The 23395-nt window shown below is 35.9% G+C and overlaps 1 protein-coding gene across 10 annotated transcripts; it reads right to left on the bottom strand.

The window, feature by feature from the left end:
* Positions 1-6183: 6183 nt before the first annotated feature.
* On the bottom strand, positions 6184-23017 carry LOC122310862 (SKP1-like protein 21). Of its 10 annotated transcripts, none has more exons than XM_043125072.1 (11): positions 22880-22982; positions 18795-18903; positions 18656-18703; positions 17714-17935; positions 17200-17391; positions 17010-17120; positions 16587-16665; positions 8087-8151; positions 7777-7958; positions 6828-6931; positions 6184-6675 (listed from the first exon to the last, which is right to left on the bottom strand). In XM_043125072.1, exons 2-11 carry the CDS (start codon positions 18825-18827, stop codon positions 6659-6661), a joined length of 1053 nt encoding a protein of 350 aa, XP_042981006.1. In that variant the 5' UTR covers positions 18828-18903; positions 22880-22982; the 3' UTR covers positions 6184-6658. The 10 variants fall into 10 exon arrangements, with proteins under 10 accessions (XP_042981006.1, XP_042981005.1, XP_042981009.1 ...); XM_043125071.1 differs by having other exon boundaries at positions 6816-6931; positions 22880-22981; XM_043125075.1 differs by lacking the exon at positions 18656-18703 and having other exon boundaries at positions 6816-6931; positions 18839-18903; positions 22880-23015.
* Between the last annotated feature and the right edge of the window lie 378 nt (positions 23018-23395).

The raw sequence follows: 23395 nt of genomic DNA, 5'->3' as shown, positions 1-23395 counted from the left end.
TAAAGAATATGCCTCGTTAAAACCTTGCCAAGGAAAAATCCTATGGGAAAAAACCAATGACGAAGGAAGAAGAGTACAGTATTCATATGTATCGCCGAGTGCTTTAGGATTGCCTCATTAAAACCTTGCAAAGGAAAACCCAGTGGGATAAAACCTTAGCGAAGGAAAAAGAGTACAATCAGCACAAGTCTTCAAGACATTACTTCCCCTAAAAAGTGCATGATAACAGGTCTTCAAACCTCCGCATTCCAATGTTCTGCATAATCTTCTTAAATGTTGCAGTTGGTAATGTTTTAGTGAATAAATCTGCCAGATTTTTTTTTTTTACTTGACCGTACCTTCTTGATATCAATTTCAACTTTCTTATCATGAATTGCAATGATCTTCTTGTGTGTATTTGAAAGATAACTCGCATTTGTACATCCAACTAACTGTGGACTTGATCCATGTTGATAAAATAATCACAACTAGATCTTTCTGCTGATCACTACTCTTCTGGAGTTGTACTCTTCTGGAGTTTTTGTAAATAACACAGTTAGTGGAAAATTCATCAACATTAAACCGCTAACCTCATTTTTAATAAAAACGGTGGCCAGTCTTTTGAGATCAGACAAGCACCGCAGATTTTCAACTCCTCTGTAGGTGTCAGGCGTGCTGTTAGATGCTGCAGCTGTCAGGCGTGCTGTCAGGCGCCTCAGCTGTCAGGCGTGCTGTCGGGCGCCGCAGAGCTATGAATCTATATTTCGTCTCTTTTCTCTTGCTTCACGAGAGATGTTGTATAATAATTTTCTCTATAAAAGAGATATTCAGCTTATCTTCATTCACATCTCATCTTCTTCACTTTTCTGTAATCATACTGCATTTTTACTCTGCAATCTCTTTCTGCATTTTTACTCTACAATGGCTCAGCGATCTTCTCATGGCCAATATATGAAGTACTCTGCACCTCGTTCATCAGCTGTTCCTGCTTTTACCACAGGTGCTATCATGCAATATAATGATCTGACTCGTAGGGCAAATAATGAAGCTATCTATGAGCTTGTGAGTCTCGGTACCCGATACTCATCATCCATTGTCGCATTTTCTCAGCGACTGCAATCCAGAACTTGTGGAGTTGACGATCTCCACGAGAATATTGCTATACTTCAGTGACTTCTTCTGGAGTCCAACATGAAGATAGAATCAATAAAGCAAGAGAATAGGAATTTAAAATCCTTGCTTAAATCTTCTTTTCGATTGCCCACCGCTTTAGATAGGGATGCCATGCAGATTCTTGAAGAACAAGAGCATTTGAAGAATGAGGCAAAGTGCCTTAAATTTCTGTAATTCTTGTTTCAAGATAATAAAATAATATTTCACAAATATTCATATTTGTGTTTCTATCTTTTGGTAAATGTTCTGTGTGCTTTATTTCTTCTTTAATAATGCACATTTCATATCAAACCCATAATATGAATCTGAAATACTAATTGTATTAAAAGATGGCATTTCATGACTAATAACATCATCCATCTTCCCCTTGAAGCCGCAAGGGTTTCAGATTTATATTTCAAATATGTGCAGTTTTTATGAGCTCTTCTGGAGTTTCAATGACATTTAAATCATATATATAAACTGTAATAATAGCTTGTTTTCATTTGCGTTTGGATTGCTTTAGATCATATAAGGATTTTTGAAACTTGATAGAATACATATTTCCAGATGTATTCATATTAGAAGTTTCAGACATTTTCTATCCTTCAGGGATTTTCATATATATATATATATATCATGATCCAATGATCCATATAAATATGCAGTTAATCATGCATATCCAAACTCTCGGTAACTTTCAAGCTAATAAAAATCTCAATCGTTTCAACCACTTTAAAAACATATCAATATTGTTTTTTCGAGAAACTAACTTGTGATCTCTATATCACATTTTCATATTAAAAGTTTCAGGCTTTTTATATCATGTATATAAATATCCACTGATATTTAACAAAAATCACCTCTTTAGGTATTTGGACTTCAAGTCAATATTTATCACATTTTACTTAGTGATATCAATTCTGCATATCAATTCTGTAGGAATTGAGAAACTGACTCGTGATTTATATATCACATTTTTATTTCCTTTCTATAAATACCCACTGACATTCAACAAGCATCACCTCTTTAGGTGTTTGGACTATAAGTCCCGATGCATCATATTTTACTAGTGAATCAATTCTGCAGGAATTGTTTCTTTCAAATTTGGCCAATATTTTACGTCGTATTCTTCGACGATTCTTGATTCACTTTCATCATTACTTCTGGTAATGTCAATTGCCATCTCATATGGAAATACGTTGTTGACAACGATTTTATTTCTATTCATAATTTCTCCATTATTCATGAAATGTAACGAGATCTCGTTATTTTCAGGTACCTGTCCCTCTTCAAGGGAAGACATTTTCATGAAAAACCTCTTCAAGAGACACTCTTCAGGAGATTTATACTCTTCAAGAGTTTATATAGGAGAATTTTATACAAAAAAAAAAATTGGATGGACTTTATTGCTTGTTCTGTGGGTATGGCCTCTTCAGGAGCGCCAATTATTTATGCCTTTCTCTTTTGAGATGCTCTATCTTTTGTATCAATACGTCTCACATGCCTTTAGACATGTCTTTCGACTGCTAAATTTCTTAATTGTCCTACAGGGACTTCAATCCTCGCTGGGATTTTAGCAGCTAGAATATGAGACATTTTTATCTTATTGCATCCAAAATTTAATTATTATCTGAACTTCTGGTTCACATATGATAATTAAGATAACGTCGAATTATTTCATCTTATTTGCTTCTGACAAATTTTTCTTTCCACTTCTGGTGGTAAGACTTTATAGTAAAAGAATCTTCTGGTTCTTTTATGGACGTCCATATGAAAATCATTCGACTTATCGTAATTGATTTTGGATAATCAAGATAACCATGAAAAGATACAAATATTTTGAATCATATCACCTTTTGATGCATCATAATATTTGATTCAATAATTGTATAATTTCATCTCAAAGAGAAAGCTTATAGCTTTTCCAATACGAGCTTCTGGCCCGAAAACATATTCATTATCACGTCCAATCTCTTAGTTTCTTTGAATGAAACGCATCATTCTTTTCACTTCAAGGAATAGAATGATATAAATTCATTATCATTCACTTCAGAGAATGATGTAGATCTAGTAAGACGTGACTAATGATTTTTATCAAAAAAAAAAAACTCATTATTTTGCTCGGTCACTGAAAGACCAGATATATATTTAGAATATATTGTGAACGTTTACATTTCATATTGCTACTTCAGGAGCATACTCGATATTGCTACTTCAGGAGCATATTCGAGACGTTCATTTAAATATATATTCTTTCCACAATTTCAATTATGCAACTTCAGGTGCATAAATTATAATGAGTTTTTGGTACACGTATTACTCATTTAAACTATGAGGTACTCAATAAAATTATTGATTTAGAGCGATCCTTCAGGGATGCTCTATTTCCATTCTAAGATAAATTATATCATTAATAATTCATAACAAGTACAAAAAGAATAAATAAAACTTGTATATAAATTATGTGAATAAATATAGAATTTATCAAGTAATAATAATGAATATAATTATTAATATTCACCTCAGCAATTGTAAATAATATATTAAAAACTTACTTGAAATAGAAGACTATTATCTTCAGTATCATCTGAACTTTCATGCACTGTAAAAATTAATAAGATTAAAAAAAGATCACAGTACATAGCTCATGTCTGAAAAATTAAAATTATTAGTCAAATATATCATGCATATCATAAAAAAAATTTATCTCTATCTCTTATAAAGAGGGAACCAAACCAGTCAACTATTACTATAGTAATCACTTACCAAATCGTTAGTTTCCACCCACATACTTTTTACAATTCCCACCTACCTTTCACAGTCCTTTCATAGTTTCACCCACCTACCTTTCACAGCCATCATTCTATCGGAATCTCCATTCTCATCTACAAGCTCATCTTAGTCAACGTGGCTGCCTTGAAGTGTGTGGTTGGTGGTAAAAAAAAAATGGCCAAGTGAGTCGGTGTACAGCTTTACGTAAAGCTGCTACATCGTTTAGGTGCCCAAACAGAGTCGTGGCGAGGACGTGTGGAAAGAATTATTCCTCCGTCCCACACCACCCGTTCGCCACGCCTTAGTTGCAGCCGTAGGTATTCGATCGGGATGGGACCCATCACGTGGGTGTACAGCTCGGAGGTCTTCCCGTCAAGGCTAAGAGCGCAGGGTGCGAGATAATACTTCTGTGCAAACTCCTTCGAAGGAATCACTATTTTAATGGCCACGAGCTTAAATCCTTTCTGCTTCTGCTCTTGGAGCATGTAAGCTGAAAATAAAAAATCGAAACAAGTGTGTATAGGAGGCACTTGTTGGATGGTTTTGGTCCGGATTTCGGTGGTCCGACATCGCACAAGCTCAGATCCAGGATGCTCGGAAGGGGATGAGATTCGCAGCCATATAGAACGAGTTCGAAGAGATAAAGCTTAAGACATTCAGAGAAGCCAAGATCGGGTTGGTGATTGGTCTCCGCCATCCAAAATTAAGTTGTCGGAGAACTCGGCATGAGATTTTATTTTGGGAGCTCAGGACTCGGAGGTTATGTTACGGACTCGGAAACTCAAAACTCGAATCATGCATGTTCAAGGTCTAATAGGTGAGGATCTACAGGATCCCCGTGTTCAAGGTCTGGGACGTGAGGATCTACATGATCCCCAGCACCTGTTGAGTTCTGTCGACGATCATCCCGATCCTTTGTTTAGCCACGCAACTGGAATATGGAATCATCTCCGATCTATAGGCTCCCGCAGGACACTCTCCACCATATCTTCTCGAGTCGTTCGCTCCGTCAGATCATGATCTGCCGATCGGTTTTGGTCATCTGAGAAAGAAGGAAAAGCTCAACAGGAGACGAAGGAAGAAGATGAAGTTTTTGGAGAGAGGAGGAAGACGATGAGAATCGTGCTGATAACGTGTTATAAAATCATGAAAATAGAGAAAGAAATTCAACGATAGAAAGAGAACTCAAAGAGGTTAAGAGAGAATGAGAAGAGATTCTCTTATTGATTTGTATATCAAACTTATGAATTTCTTAAAGAATTCAACGATATATATAGGCGTACAAAGGGGACTATGCTAGCTCACTATGCTAGCACTATGCACTATGCATTTGACGACTAGATAAATGTGGTCATACAATTCAAGATAGTTTATAACATTTATGAAGTATTAAGGGCATTTATTTTTTTGTTTTTACTTTTATATAACGAAGCAAACAAGTAAACAGTATCCAAAAACTAAGTTCAAATACAACGTGCTCAGGAAAAAATTAAAAAACAAGTACAACTTAAACTTATGTTCCTCTACATCAATGTTCTAATGAAACAAAGAACAAAAGACCGTATTTTGGAATATCATATCAGAATGTTCAAGAATGTTGCTCGATTGACTCGAAAAATTTAGTCTCCTGATCCCCCTGCTAGAATCTGATCTCCAGGTTAGCAGGATCAGTTTTTGCAGCTTAACCATACTTCCGGTGAAGACCTGTGAGCTTCCTTCCGTTTTAGGCATATGTATTTTTCCCAGCAATGTAATTTTTTTGTTATTATTATTATATATAGGCAATAGTCTTATTTATAATAATCTAAACTATAGTAAGTATGGCTGGGGACTCCTACTATATATAATTGCCTTAAGAAATTCAGTCCTAGATGCTTAACAGTCAAATAAATGTAGATAGAAAATACGAGAAATTGGGATTAAATCAGTAGCATAAATATCCAATATATTGTTAAGATCAGAAGACTGATCGTCATTAAGGGGTTGGTTTTTATTGACGAGGCCTATCCAAGGTTTCTCAGTCGTGAGGTGCTGCAGTACACATGATTGCACCAGTCATAAATAGATTGTTTCGGCTGTAGATGTACTCCACAGATCAGGCAGACTCTTGATTTTAAGGAAATCGATAAAATATTAAAGTTAAGCACTGAAATTGTTTGGGCCATCGCATTATGTAAGATGAACGGTAGTTTTTCAGTGTTCCCCGCTTTGCTCATTCTCGCTTGCAGTTGCCACCCAAACACAACACCTTTTATTTTTCTCTTCAGCAAAATTGCATTTATGAATACTTACCCGAAAACATTATATTGCACTCTTTGTATAACTACTTAATTTTCCATTAACACAGAGGCTAGAAGGGCCTCAAAGGTATAATAATTTAAATAAATATAATGAAATTGACATATTCTAAAGAAGTACATACTACATGAACCACCCAACGGCAATTGCAGAAAATTACAAACCACCTGATACAACAAATAACGTTAAAACAAAATAAACAGATCATGCTAGATTACCAACTATATTTTCCATTAATCTTATTTTTCCCTTTCTTCTTTTTCCACAATACAATACACCTATGGAAAGAGATTGCATTTGGGTAATCGCAGAACGAACAAAAATACTCACATGATGTACACACGGAAAAATGTGAACTCTTCTAGCCTTTGACAGCAACAACCTCCACATCGCCATCTGCTCCAAAACACCCAAGCTGCTGACCAATGGTAGAAACGAGTTATCTACCATTTCATTATCTCTGGTCTACACCTGTTCACATGTACAACTAATTAATATAAAAAAATAAACGAGTAAACCAAATAAGAAACGTTTAAACTGAAAGCTTCTGCAGCAGCAAGTAAAGAAATGATAAACTATAAAAGAAGTTGAAGAATGAAGAAGCAACATACTCATATATTTACCCATGCATATAGGCATCAGCCTTCTTTCTTGGCCCAAAGATAAAATTTCTTGCATTCTTTCTGGCCAATCTGAATTCAATCTTCGTGCAAAATCCTCCACTTCCCTGCATAAAACAATACAATGCAAGTTTAGATGAGATAATACTCATGCTTAGAAAAAAAAGAGATTACATAAATACTATTAACAAATGATAAACTTTCTATCCAGGGAAAGGGTGTCATCCGAGATATGAGCAGGAGACTTGGGCTTCAGCCATTGTATTTAATGGAAATACTGTCCATGATTTTCTTGTTTCTTTTTCTAGTTCCGGACTTGTAACTAGGTTCAGTATTTGTATACTTCCTGTGTACTAGGCTTTGCCTTGTTACTAGTCTTAATTAAAAAATTTCTTATTCATAAAAAAAAAAAAAAAAAAATAGAGAGAGAGAAGAAGAAGAAAGGAAGAAAAGAAAAGAAAAGAAAGGTGAGCAGGAGACTGATACATGAGACGAGGGTGCAAACCAAGTTACCTCTGACAGACAAAAAACAACCACCAGTCCTTCATACATGCAATATTCTAACCAATGAACACTAATAGCATCTATACCCAAATTACTACTCCTTAATTCAATCTCCACAGATTAACCTGTTAAATCTGGGCCTTCATGAAGTTGATGTCTTGATTTGTGGTGGGAGAGAAACCAGGGTAGCGTCAAAATTATTTGGACTAGAAACATGATTGAGGTGGAATTTAAGAAGTAAAACTAACTCTTCTAGTAAACAAAGATAATTTTGAGAAGCAATTCTGAGGCAATGAGTTGTATTGGCAATTTTGCACTAGATCTGATAGTCCTGAACCTAAATAATCTTCTGTTTCGCCCAGAAATTAAAGAACACAATTGAAATAATCTAATTGAAGCAAAAACCCAGATTCATCATCTTAATCTAGATACCTAATTGATATCTAACCTGTCGAGTTCTTCCTTCATAGCAGGATCTATATCATCATCAATATCACCATCATCAAACTCGACGTTTGGGGAAAAACTCGTAACTGCAGAATCTTGCAATTTTGAACATGTACTGGAAGATGCCAACAAACCATTGCTAACCTCACCAACATGGCAAGCAGAAGAAAGATCGTGCAACACCTAAAGCATCAAAAGACACCCAGCAACAAACAATGAGATAATAAATTAGGCACAAAGACAGAACCTCATAATGAATGCACATCCATTCACACTAGCACACACACACACACACACACAGAGGTGACAACCTTTGATTGATCTTTTCTCCTCCGATTTTTCTTTTTACTCCTGTTGGTTCTGGCCACCTTTGTATCTGCAGAACAGAAAGATTAGGTAACAAAACAATTAACAAAAATAGGCTATAATAGAATACGCACTCTCAAATGTTCCAACAAGCCAATGAATGCAGACAAAAGCAACAACGTCATTAAGTATCACCAAGAAATCAACGACTTTGATTGCATGCAGGCAATGCTTTTGTATATGTCTTGTATACTTGGGCCTTTGTCTATTTTTATGATCAATAAAATTTGGTTTACCGTTTAAAAAAGAAAAAAAAAAAAAAGGAAATCAACGAACTGAACCATTAACAAAAATTTTTTTTTAAAAAAATCAGTTAATTACTTATGGGCACAGGCACGCAGTTCATTGAAGGAAAAGTTGCAGCTATGCCCAAATCAATATTTTCCATATAATGGTCAACCTTAGCTAGAGCATGATTGCCAAACTATATAAATTTACAATTGGACTACATCAAATGCTACAGAAAGCATAAACATTGAACATTGTACAATTTGTCAAAATAATAACAGTAACCACAGCCCTCTGTGTCAGTCATAAAAAAATCCATCTGCAATGCTAAATATATCGTGCATAGTCGAACTGAAGTAAACATATTGAAACCATGAATACCATACAATTCGACAACGAGAGAAAAGTTAATTCTTGTTAATCAAAATTATTTTAATCAACTAATCTGCATGCAAATGCAGCTACAGCCCAAAACTTGTTCATTATTCTGTTATTATAAGTTTTGATAGCATCTAAGGTTTACATGCAAATACAGAAAAATTAGTTTTTCTGTACCATTCAACAAGATTGAGAGTGTTATGGGTGCTATCCCACAAGATTCTCCACCTGAACCAGTTAACTATCTCACAATTGTCTCATTAACATCCGGAATTCATTTATAAACTATGTGCCCTTCTTTCTTCTTCCTCCATTAAGCATGGGAATTTAAAAATCCATCAAATTCCAAAAGACAATTGTCGTGGAAAGAATTGGCAGGGCTCCTTAGTTGGTGGGAGTTACCAAGCTGTAGAGGGGGACTTTCATGTCACCCACTTCCCAAGTGAAAGATCGGGTTCATATCACATTAACCACACTATGAGGGATTATTCTTTCTTCATTTTCAAACATCACCTTATGGATATTCCTTTAATTGGAGGCACATTCACATGGTCCAACAGTCGTGAACACCCCATCTTTGTCGAGGATTGATTGGTTTTTAATAACTCCCCATCTTTGTCAAGGATTGATTGGTTTTTAATAACTCCAGATTGGGAGTTACATTTTCCGGATGTACTTAAAAAACGACTACCCAGGTTATGCTCATAATTTCCCTATCATCTTTAATGGTGGAGGCATCCAAGGGGGCATAAGGTATTTTAAATTTAAGAATATGGGGCTTAAAACTGACAGTTTTGTAGATAGGATTAGACAATGGTAGTCGTCATATTGCTTCCAAGGTTCTCCAAGTTTCATAATGGCCAAAAACCTAAAAGCGCTGAAGAATAATTTGAAGCAATGGAACGAACAAGTTTTTGGGAATGTGGCCCACCAAAGGTGCTCTCTCTTAAAGGAGCTACAAGGTCTGGAGGACGAGAAGGAGGCAAGATCTGTCTCTGAATCCCAAAGAATCCGTAAGAATCAGGTAGTCACAAAACTTGAAAGAGCAACATTGATGGAGATCTCTTGGAGACAAAAATCGAGGGCACTATGGCTAAAGGAGGGAGATAAGTGCACTAAGTTTTTCCATCAGGTGGCAAATTCCATAATTCGCATAGGAGGAACAATGCAATCGAGGCTTTGATGGTAGATGGTGTCCATTCATTGAACCAGCTAGTCATCAAGAACCACATTGTACAGTATTACGAGCACCTCCTCTCAGAACAATACACATGGAGACCAAAAGTGGATGGATTAACTTTTGAATCATTAGACCGATAGGGTTTAGGGTGGCTTGAGAGGTTGTTTGAAGAAGATGAAGTGCGTAAAGTGATTTGTAGCATAGCTAGTGACAAGGCTCCAGGCCCTAACGCTTTTACTATGGGTTTCTTCCGAGTTTGTTGGGAAGTGATCAAGGATGATCTCATAAGGGTGTTTCAATAGTTTCATGCTACTGAAAGGTTTGATAAAAATCTAAATGCTACTTGTTTTAGCTCTCATTCTAAAAAAATTGGGGTTCTCAATCTAAATGTCTTTGACATTTAGCTCTCAATCTAAATGTCAAAGACTACCGCCCTATTAGCTTAGTGAATGGGGTATACAAGATCATTTCTAAAGTCCTAGTGAATATATTGAGTGCGGTGATGGAGAAGTTAATTTTGAAGCCTCAAAATGCATTCTTCAAAGGTAGACAAATTCTTAACTCAGCATTAATTGCCAATGATGTCTTGGACGGAAGACAAATCTCTAGAACTTGAATTATTGTGCAAACTAGATATGGAGAAAGCTTACGATCACCTCAACTGGAACTTCTAACTCTGTCTTCTTGCAAGATGTGCCAGGAGCACAATGAACGGGCATTCGAGGACAAAAAGAGATCGATGGAGGAACTAAAAGCTTTCTTTATTAGAACTCTATGTACTTGGACCATTGCTGTTGATTTTAATGGCCTAGATCTTCATGATTTTCTTGTCTCTATTGCACCTACTTAGTTAGGGCATTCATTGTATTGTACCTGTCTATGCCTATTCTTTGATTTATATAATTTGTTTACTTATCAAAAAAAAAAAAAGATGTGGTTTTGGCGTGAAATGGCGTGCTTGGGTAGCATTTTGCATTTCTACAGCTCGCTTTTCGATTTTAGTGAATGGTTCGCCAGTGGGTTTTTTTACTCCTTTCATGGCTTGAGACAGGGGGATCCACTCTCTTCATTACTTTTCATTATTGTCATGGAAGCTCTTAGCAAGATTATTTCGGGCCTTGTGGAAGGTGGCTTCCTCGATGGCTTCTCAGTGGGAAGTGGTGATTATGGCTCTATTGATATTTCTCATTTGTTTTTTGTCAATGATACTCTCATCTTTTGTGGAGCAAATCATGGTAACATTCAATCTTTGAGGGCTCTCCTCCTTTGTTTTGAAGTTGTCTCTGAATTGAGAGTGAATCTTGCCAAGTCTGAATTGGTGCTAACGAGGGTTGTTCCCAATGCGATGAATTTAGCTCGCCTTCTAAAATGTAAGGTATCTTCTCCACCTACGAAGTATCTTGACTTACCGTAGGTGCTTCATTCAAATCGAAGGGGATTTGGAATGCTCTGATTGAAAATGTGGAACGTAGATTGGCTTCTTGGAAGAGTTTATACTTGTTTGAAGGGGGTAGGCTTACTCTTATCAAAAGTACCCTCTGTAATTTACCAACATATTTTCTGTCCTTGTTCCCAATCCCTACAAAGGTAGCCTATCGTATTGAGAAGGTACAACGGGATTTCTTGTGGAATGGAATGGGAGATGAGTTTAAATTCCATCCATTGGTCAATTGTTTGCACACCAGTATCTAGGGGCAACTTGGGGATCCGTAATTTGACAAAGTTTAATCAACCTATGTTGGGTAAATGGTTGTGGCAGTACCAACGAGAAAGGGGGGCCCTATGGAAGTTAGTTATAGATTCGAAGTTTGCGGAGTCTTGGGGAGGATGGTGCTCGAATGTGGTACGTGGACCAAATAGGGTGGGTTTGTGGAAACACATTAGAAAAGGGTGAGAGACTTTCCTAAGCCATGCACATATTGAAGTAGGTGATTGCTCTTGGGTCAAATTGTGGCACAATGTGGTGAACAAAGCCTCATAGAAACATTCCCTAACGTTTGTTACCTTGTACGGGCAAAGGATGCTTCAGTAGTTGATCTCTTATTCTTCTCTCGTGGCTCCCATCAATGGAATGTAGATTTCATTAGGGTGGCACAAGATTAGGAGTTGGGGCTTATCACCGAGTTCTTTGCCTTACTATATGTAACACCCCGTTCCCGTAGGATAGAGACGTTACTAACAAACATGATAAAATGCCCGGTAAAGAGACTCATTACTCTGAAATACCTCATTTATTGAAAGAAACTTAATTGGAAGGATATAAATAGTCTTGAAACTTGAAACTGAATAAAGCAAAACATGAGCTAGTCTTAAACAAGACTAGTTATTGAAATGACATAAAAGAAACTTAATCCTTGTGTAAATGACACTTATTCATCTCTAAGTCCTTATACTAAATCTACTCCTGGCCATCCAGCTCTGCATCATCATAATCACCATCTGTGGCAATCAACATAGAAGAAAACAAAAAGACAAACAACAAAAAATGAGTCGAATACTCAGTAAATAATACATCATACCGTAAAATACTATATAGCTTAGCATAATTTGATTTTTAAAGCCTTATCATAACTTTCATATAACATTCATGGATTAACATGAACGGAAACATTCATAATCGTGGCAAACATGAAGCGTGACTGCATGAGTAACTTGTTTATCTTGAATTATACTTATTTCATGGTAAACCACGCTTGAGTCCATGGCACCACATAACTTGTCATGTAGTGAAACACACTTGAGTCCGTGTTTCACTTAACTTGCATAACATGAAGTGAAACACGCTTGAGACCGTGTTTCACTTATCTTGCTTGACGTGGGGTGAAACACGCTTGAGTCCGTGTTTCACTTATCTTGCTTGACATGGAGTGAAACATGCTTGGGTTCATGTTCACTTAACTTGCATGACATGGAGTGAAACACGCTTGGGTCCGTGTTTCACTTATCTTGCTTGACATGAAGTGAAACATGCTTGGGTCCATGTTCACTTAACTTGCATGACATGGAGTGAAACACGCTTGGGTCCGTGTTTCACTTATCTTGCTTGACATGAAGTGAAACATGCTTGGGTCCATGTTCACTTAACTTGCATGACATGGAGTGAAACACGCTTGAGTCCGTGTTTCACTTAACTTGTGGTAACCACGCTTGAGTTCGTGGTACCGTCTTAGCATAACTATGGTAAACACGCTTGGGTCCGTGTTACCTTAAAATGTTTATCTTTCTTAATGCATGATAATTTTCTTGGACTTCATAGACTTTTCTAGCATGGCATATTCTTGTACATGGCATGGCATAACATGATATATTCTTGTACATGGTATAGCATAGCATGACATGACCTAACATGATTTAATCATTTTATGACATTTCATGGCATGCATGATCTCAAAACTACATGAATATGGCATACATGATCTGGCTATTTATTACATGGCATGCTTGACTTAAGTTATTGCATGAACAATATATGGCATACATGGTCTAAGCACTACATGAATGAAGCATGCATGATCTGGCTATTTTAATTCATAGAATACCTATCTTAAATTATTATATGATCATATCATGGCTTCCATGTGATTTTAGTAACATTCAATCCATCAATCAACAATCCATAAAAGCATAGCATATATATAGGCTTACTTTCATGTAAATCATCATAATTCATAGAAGTTCATGAAAGCGATCTAACCTTGACTTGGCTCTTAGCGCAACGTAGATAACCATCAAAACCATATCATATTATCATACCCAATTATAATATTTACATTACACATACATTTATATAATCATATTATTTACCTCTTAGCGCTGCTTTTGAAATCTCACGTCGTAGCTCGTGACCTATACGAGGCACTAGACGTTACTAATCTTTCTAGAAAACGTGTCATAGCAATCTAATTACTTAAAATCTTACTATAGAGATAAATTAATAAAAAGAATAAATATAAAAATAACATAACTAAATCATTTCTAACTGAATTAACCTAAATTCTAGGTTCGTATGTTACACTATATTTTGCCAAGGTGACTGAGGGCAAAGAAAGGTAGATTCACAATTAGATCATTCTACCAGGTTCTAACTAGCCAGGGCATGACACCTTTTCCATGGAGGAATATATGAAAGACGAAAGCCCCTTTGAAAGCAGCTTTTTTTGTTTGGACAACATCCCTAGACAAGATTCTTACTACAAACAATTTGAGGAAATGTCAAGTAACGGTGTTGGACTAGTGTTGCATGTGTAAGAAGAATTGGGAATCAATAGATCACCTGCTTCTACATTGTGAGGTCAGCAGAGCCTTGTGGGATGATTTTTTTGTGGGAATAGGATTATCTTGGGCTATGCCTTGTAGGCTGGAGGATTTTCTAGCAAGCTTTTTTTTTTTATAGGTAAAAAGAGATTTTATTGATCCACGTAAAAAGCCAAAACCCGAGTACACAGGAAGTATACAAGAAAAGCCTAATTACAAACTACGTGCTACAGATAGTAGCATAAAAGTAATTAAAACTCATTCCATTCAATACAATAGAGGAAGCCCACAGCAACAAAGTATGAAAGAAAAAATCCCTAAAACCAGCCGGGGAGCGTTCCCTATCCGCAAAGCAGCGGCCGTTTCTTTCGTTCCAAGTGCACCACATTAGACATAACGGTACCATTTTCCAAAAAGCAGCAATCTGCCGATTGCTTCCAATCCTTTGCCAGCAGTACAATAAATCTATTACCCTCTTTGGCATAACCCATGCGATACCAAGTCTTGAGAGAATTTCGTCCCATAAGACCTTGACTACTTCACAGTGAAGGAGAAGGTGATCCACTGATTCACTGTCATGTTTACACAAGAAGCACCAGTCCATTATAATTAGACCGCGCTTTCTTAGCTTGTCTATAGTCAGTATTTTGCCATGAGAAGCCAACCAACCAAAGAAAGCAACCTTGACAGGGGCATTACTCCTCCAGATACTCTTCCACGGAAAGGTATTAGGGGAGTGGGTTGTCAAGGTCTTGTAGTATAAGCAAACTGAGAATTTCTTGTTCCTTGTGCGTGTCCATACTAATCTGTCCTCCCCTCCTGCCCTGTGTTTCAGTGCATATAGCACGCTATAGAAATCAGTGATGTCTCCCACCCCGCAATCCTGAGCAGCGCGAGTAAATCTCATAGACCAATGAATGGAATCAGCAATATTACACATATTCTCAGCCACTGAGGAGTCCAGATCAAACGCAATCCTATAGAGAGAAGGGAAAGCACTTTTCAAAGCAACATCCCCGCACCAAATGTCATGCCAAAATCTTATTCACATGCTCCTTCCCATCTCATATTTGCAGTTGCCGAGAAAGTGGCAACTGGAGAGGACTCAAAGGCAATCCTCAAGTGGCAGCAATATGGAAGATTATATGTATGTGTGGGGTGCATTTGAGGGGAGCGAAATGATAAAAGCTTCGAGAATCCCGAGAGGACAATGGATGAGCTTAAATTTCTCCTCCTTAAAACCTTGTCTTTATGGGCAAGGGTCCTTGATTTTAATGGTCTAAATGTCCATGATTTTCTACTTTCGATTGTAAACCCTAGTTAGGTACTTCTCATGTATACTTCCAGTGTACTTGAGCTATGCCTCATAGTTTTAAATTTCGTTTCATCCAAGCTGTTCCGGCCAAAATTTTCCGTTCTGGTGTAGTATCCAATACACTATACCTCCTCGTTCCGTTTCACTCTAAATTCCGGTCCGTTTCGGTCAAATTTCAGCCATTCTGCCCAAAATTGGCATATCGGCCGTATTCCATTTCGGACAGTTTTTGTAATTTTCTTGTGCTTGGACGGCATTTTTGTAACTTTTAAATCTAGATTGTATTTAATTAGTTATAGAATTTAAAATGTATTTATATAATTTTAATTTGTTTAGTAACTTTAAATATGTCCCTTCATTCTCTTCTTTTTTTTTTTTTTTAAATATCATTATTTTTAATAATTTCTCTATTCTTTTTTTTTTCTTTGTTTTTGTGCCTCAAGTTTGTGATTTTTTCAAAGTACATTCCTTTTTTTTTATAAGTATTTTTTCAAAGTACATTCATTTTATAAATCTTCAATTCTTCTATATATATATATATACACATATACATGATACACACTTGCATATATATATATACACACACACACACATATCTATTTATTCTATTAGTTGTTAGTTTATATATACATATAAATATTTATATATAATATATAATTAATCCCGAAACGGTACACCAGAATGCACACATACTGCAATATTCCGTTCTAGTACTTGAACCAAAATGATCACCAGAACGGAATTTAAAACATTGCTATGCCTCCTTTTCTTATGAATAAAATTCTTGATTACCTTTAAAAAAAAATCCATCCAAAGTGTCATGCTTGTCTTTATCACCACAGAGAGATGCAGAAAACATTTACAAAGTGGTCTTCATATCTTCAAAAAGTGAGCATATACACATAACTACAAGCATCAAGTGTTGAATCTTCACAATTCATCAATTGCACCATTGCAAAGTCTAACACAATCTAGGGATTGATAAACAAATAGATAAGATGCAGGAGGTTAAGAACCCCACACAAAAGAAGAAGAAGAGAAGTAAGCTATCTATAATTGAAATTAAGAATTGATCCTTTATCTCATATACCTCCATCTCCACCATTTATAAATGACAAGAGATCATCAACTGAGCGGTCATCCAACTGCTCCTCCACAGTTTCGACATTCTGAAACATACAGGATCCATTTTCTATTAATGCCAACATATAAATGGGCATTCAAGTGCTTCAACCACATAATTGGAATGTGACCATTTCAGTTAAAATTCAAATTTAGAAAATTCAGCAAAGAAAAAAAGAATGCAAGAACTCAATTATATCAAAAAGTAATGCTAGATACAAGACTTTTGTAAAAAAAGTGGGTCCCACTAATAAAGAATTGTTTCTTTCACACTTTTTTAGATGGGGTCCACTTTTTTACAAAGGCTTGTATGGGGCTTGTCTGTTTGGGACTTGTACAAATCATTTCTCTATATTAAAAGCAGAAAACAGGATGAAAACAAAATAAGCACCTTTAACTTCTCTCTCTCTTTTAATTCTTTCCTCTTTCTTGCATACAATCGATTCAAAAGCCGGATACGTGGATCATCAGTGATGTTTCTCAGGGGCTCTAACTTCTCCTCCTGGAGAAAACTGAATATATATGAAAAACCATTCACAGAGAAGGCATTAGAACATTGACTTTTTGCTAGCAACACACACCTCTGTTAGGTCATCAGGTAAATGAAATGTTTCACGTATCTCCTCAGGAGTTTTTCCTTCAATAATTCGAGCAAGTGCTCGGCTTGTGATATCAACTAAAGGTTTCAATTGGAGGCTATCAGCTGCAGACGTCAACTCACATAACCTTTTCGTATCCATCCGAATAAACTTCTCGTCAAAATTTTTGCATTCCTATATCAAGAGATGTCAAATTAAAATTTAGTTTAAATAGTCAGTTATAAGATGTACCATCTACTGCAGTCGCCATTGCCACAAATAGTTATATAAGCAAGTAATCTTTTTTTAACAAACTTCAGGGAAAAAGTGATACTAAATTTATAAACGAATTAACTACAAACCAAATAGTAGGAGAACCTCCCTGTAGGGATCATGATAAAAAGTTTTCATTTTTGAAGATTACTTAACTGTCAGAGCATCCTTAATCATAAAGTGGGGAATAAATGTTGTCTAAAAAGTGCAAAATACATCACCATAGTGGAACAGTGCATCTGACCTTATTAGAACGACCTGGTACATGGTGAAATCGACAGTAATCAAGAACTAAGCCCAAGATAGCAGGATTGACTCGTTGTGGAAGTGATATAGCATAGTTTTTGGAAGATCCCATGCCTGTCTGAATTACTTCCCGGCATATCATAGGGCAAAACACAGCAACCTCTTCTTCTACTTGTTGAACTGAACCATCGGCAGTTTGAAGCCAAATGTAAGACTTCATCTGGATAAACAATGCAATAACCATAAACAAATCTAAAAGGAGAAAATGACTACAGTAAAAAAAATAAGCCTCACTAAGGCTAGGTTTGGATATAAAGATGGTTTCAACTCATCTCATCTTATCATTACAACTTTTTCAAATTTCCACACAAAATATAATAAATTCAACTTTTTCAAATCCCAAAACAATAATAATATTAAAAAATAATATTCTAACAATATTTTATTAAACTTTTAACTTTCATCTAAAACCATCTCATCTCATCTCACTATCCAAAGCTCACCTAAGTCTAACCTGGACACACGCCTGCCATCCCAAGTGGGTTTAGCCTATGGAAGAAATATTGGTTTCTAATCAAAGGGCAACAATACCTTCAATGGAACAATGCAACAGTTTTATGTCATTAATTTTATACCTTATAGGAACTTATTATTATTATTATTATGGTTATTGTTATTATTATTATTGTCATCGTTGTCATTGTTGTTGTTGTTATTACCATTTGAAACTTGGATTTATAAAAAGTTCAACATAGACAGGTCCAAATAGACCCCAGTCAAGCCCTCCATCAAATTCAGGCTAGGAGTAGCCCCAACAGACACCATGGCTCTGAAGCAACGAGCTGATGGAAATATCAGTGTCTTCAAACAAAGAAACTTATCTGGCTTTTATCTGCATAATAAATCTAACATCATCATAAAAGAAATTATAAAAAAATACCTCAGGTTTAACTACTGCCATTACAGCTTCTGACATTTGACAAAGACACTGCAAATAACTTATAAGAGCTTTGAACAATCAATATTTGCACCTCCAGTATTAAAAAAAAAATGGAAGTCCTAAGCGAATGAAACACTACCTTATTCAAAATCTTAACTTCATTAGGATGCATAAACTCTTTACCAGTGCTTGTTGAATCTCAATAATGTGTATAAGCATTCTTATCTGACTCCACAGACCTTATAGCTCTGCTCAGAAGTGAAAAACAAGATAAAGCAACACAAGGTATAATGATGTGCCAAAAATTGAAAGGTGATTGCCATAATCAACTGAAAAATAAATGAGATTTTCGTCAAAAACGAAAAGAAGGAAAATGAAAAGGAACTGTGATACTCCATATGATAAGGATAAGGGTAGGTGATGTATGGAATCCCACATTGCTTAGAAAGGAGAAGTTCTTGCGCTTTATAATGTTCCAATGGGGCTCCAATTGTATCATTAACTTGTCCTTTTGGAGTATAGATCATATTGTTTGGGCCTTCCATTAGGGCGTTACAGGAACTATCTCTCTTTTGATAGGTAGGAACTATCTCTCTCTCAATTCCTAGTCTTCTATTTCTTCTATTTACATTCTTATATAGATTATTTTTTTTTTTTTTTTTGGATAGGTAAAAGAACAATTATATTAATGAGAATGAAATAGGCAAAGTCTAAGTACACCAAAAGTATACAAAAGAAAAGCCTAAATACATTCTAGAGGCGCTAAGAAAACGAAAAGAAATTGTGGACAGTAGTTCCATTAAGTACAATGGCTGAAAAACAAAGCAATAACGTATGTAAAAAGAAATTCTGAATCTCGGTGCACTCCCTATCTTTAAAGCACCATGCATTCCTTTCTGACCAAGTGCACCACATAATGCACAATGGTATCACGCATAAAGTCCTTAGAACCTTCCATCCACCATCTACAGCTCAACTCAACTCAACTCAATCCCAACTAATAGGTCCGTTGTTTGATTACTTGTACATATATTTTTTTAAGTAAACGATTATATTAATATTAATATTAATATTAATAAGCATAGCCCGAGTACACAAGGGGTAATACAACACCTATTTAGGAAAAAGACAGAGAAACAAGAAATCATGATAATTGGGGCCATTGAAATCTACAGCTTTGGCCCAAAAGAAAAAAAAAAAGTTCTAACAAAAAGTAATCTAATCTCCTCCAATGAACGCTCTCCATCCTCGAACGTCCGATCATTCTGTTCCTGCCAAATGCACCAAAGAATACATATAGGAATCATCTTCCATACAGTTGATATTTGTGGAATACCGCCCAAGGTCATCCAACATGCCAGAAGTTTGACCACTGTTGCTGGCATAACCCAAGCTAGCTCTACCCGTCTGAATACATCGTCCCATAACACTCTAGCAACCTCACAATATAGTAGAAGATGGTCCACAGTCTCAACACTTTTTTTGCACATACAACACCAGTCCACTACTATCACCCTGCATTGTAAATTATCCATTGTCAAGATCTTTCCCAGAGACGTTGTCCAAACAAAGAATGCCACCCTAGGAGGCGCCTTATTTCTCCAGATCCTTCTCCATGGAAATTGATTATTCTGTAGTTGCGTGAGGGCCTTATAGAAAGAACAAACCAAAAATATACCTTTCTTGGCAGGTACCCACCATAAACTGTTAGCTCCTTGAGTACTCGATCTCATGGAGTATGAGTCGGAAAAAATCTGCAAAGCTGCTAGCTTCCCAATCTTGGGCCGCCCTAGTGAAACTCACATTCCATTGGACTAAGTCACCAGCCATCTCCTTAAGGTCCGCCACTGAAGCTTCGCAAGCCTGAACACTATAGGGAATGAGTCCTTGAGGGTGCTATCTCCATGCCATATGTCATGCCAGAATTTAGTTCTTGAACCATCTCTTATCACAATTCTAGTATGACGAGCAAACAACACCCACCCTCATCTAATGTGCTTCCATATTCTATATATATATAAAGTAATTGGGGTGGCTACATGGATCCTTCTACATCATTTGTTCTCTACTGTTCATATCCAGTTATATTTCTAACAATCATTTCCTTTCCACCTAAATTCTACCCACATCATTTTTGGCCTCCTTTAAACCCTTTTTGCTCCTTCCACAGTAATATCATCACCCTTTTGTATTGTTCGGTCTTAGGCTTTTGTTTCACAACTTCTCAGTTGCGATCCTTTCACCCTCTCATTCTTTAAATGATACCCATGCACACATAAATATATGTATTTTTTTCTATATTTACTTATGCATGCAGGTATTATGTATGTATAGAACTCTATGAAGCTAGAAGAAGAAATGGAGAAAAAAAAAAAAAGAAACTGAATGAATAAGAATGAAACTCATATATAAACAAAACAGGCATTTATGAGATTTGAAAAATAAAAAATAAAAAATTAGAGACTATCCTATTTGGTTAAAAAAAACTGCTTATCAAAATAAAACTGTACAATATTAAGAAATGTTAGGGGAACAAATAAGCAAGGAATAATTGTGCTACCAATAACTTCCACATTGTGTTCCAAATTCCAATTTGGTTCTCATCTTTGATTGACATGCATAAGCCACAATCTCAACCCTGGATTGATAGAGTTACAGGCTTGTAATGATATTTCCATACATCCCACCATTGCCGTTCAAGCCTCTTATGCAAAGATCAGTCGCCTTGAATGGGCAGTCGAGGACAATTATTATGCTGCAGATCTTGACCCGATACGGCTATAACCAAAGTCAGGCTCCTGTACTTAACTTTCTAGAGATAGATAAGAACAACAGAATTGGATGCCCCCAGGTCCATATCAGATTGTATGACCAAACTCTACATCCCATGTCTCTTAGGCCTTGTTTGGCAACAGAGACGAGAATGTCTCATCTTAAAGCTTCTCACAATTTCCTTCCCAAACATCAATCAAGCACAAAACACTTCTCAATTTCAAATCTTCAACTTTTTCATCTAATCATTATCCAAAAACAAAACACTATACAAATTTTGCCAAACTTCCAAACAAAACAACAACAAAAAAAAATACAACTTTTTTCAAATTTCAAAACAAAAGTAATATTAAAAAATTATATTTTTAACTTCATAATTTTTTTTCAAGTTTTTCTCTCTCCTTTTCCAAAACCCAATAAAACATATCAAATCAAACCACTATTCACAAACCATTTCACTACTATTCATAGAATTATCACAATTTCTCATCTCATCTCATCTCATTGCTCAAGCATGCCCTTGATCATTTTTATTCTCAATCAATAGTGCTATCTCTTAAAGGAAGATGTTTAAGTTCCTAATCCTCCTCAATGTGGGGGTAGAAGAGCCTAGAAACAAATTCTAGCCCTTTAATATAGAGTCTGCAACTTTGGCTAGGAGATGAACCCAAAATTCTAAGAAATTCAGAGGTCACTCTAATCCACGGCAGCAAGTTTATAACACCCTTTCTTATTTTCCAATTATTTTCTTGTTTTATCTTCTTCTTCATCATCTTCCTTTTACATAAGTCTCTTGATAAATAACATATTAATGCCCAAGGAAAAAGATTCAACAAGCTCTATAGGAAATTAGATGGAGAAGGAATAGTTCTCCCCTTTGATACTTACAGAGCAAAGGTCAATATTTAACCAAAAAAGACACAGCAGCAAGTAAGACTTATCAACTACCTCATAAATGGAAAAATATAATACGAAACACATTAACCATGTCGGTTAGTTCATATGGAAAGCCAGTGATGTAGAGCTCTGAAGCTCAAAACTTGCAGATGTGGTTCTCATTAGGCATTCTCAATACACGGGGCCGTTCAGTTGGTTCCATTATTAAGTACCGGCATTCTCCATACTTATAAAAAAAAAAAAAGTTAATGCTGAGTTTGGTTGCTTATAATTAGTTTCAAATAACGAAAATCCAAATTCAACTCTCGCTTTCATTATCCGGGACTTAGTCAGAAACACCCAAATGACCCTGCCACAACTACTCTGAACAGAAAAAAAAAGAAAAAAAAAAAGAAGTAACTAAATATATACACATCCATCCCAATGCAATAGTGAAGAAAATTAAACTAAAGCACATAGAATAGCTAAGCTCATAATTTGTAAGAACAAAATCAAAATGGAAATACAAAATTGTGCGTGTATGAGAGAGAGGAGGAAATAGAGAGAGATGCGTACCTTGAAGATGAGACTGTAATGCAGATGCCAGAGCAAGAGAGGGAGCTAGGGTTTCGAAAAACGTCTGTTTCTTCTTCCTTGTGCGTGCTCTACTGCTCTCTGTTTTTTTTGCCCTTTCTGTAATTAACGAATAACGATTAGTGTCCCGCACGTGACTTGTATCTAAGGTGCCGTCGCACGTGGTGGTGGTAGTTAGTGTTAGGGTTTTGAGTTGGAACTGCAAGAAGGGAATTTGTATTCAAATAGAATTTGGGCAATGATTAAGTGCGTGTTTAGAATTGCGGTAGAAAATATTACTTTTAACTTAAAACTTATAATTTAGAGCTTAACGCAATAAGCTCTATTATTAAAAAGCTATTTATTATTTGGGATCCGTATGTCTATAGCACTTTTAAACATACTAATTTGTTTGGAAACAAATTTAAAAAGTACTTTTTGACATAAAAGGGCATATACTTGATAAAAATAAAATATTATAATAAAATAATAATAATAATAGTTTAATAGATTTTTCAA

Source organism: Carya illinoinensis, chromosome 5 (assembly GCF_018687715.1).
Source record: "Carya illinoinensis cultivar Pawnee chromosome 5, C.illinoinensisPawnee_v1, whole genome shotgun sequence".
NCBI classification, from domain to species: Eukaryota; Viridiplantae; Streptophyta; class Magnoliopsida; order Fagales; family Juglandaceae; genus Carya; species Carya illinoinensis.
The sequence above is the reverse complement of the archived record's forward strand: the minus strand, read 5'-3'. Positions and strand labels throughout refer to the sequence as shown.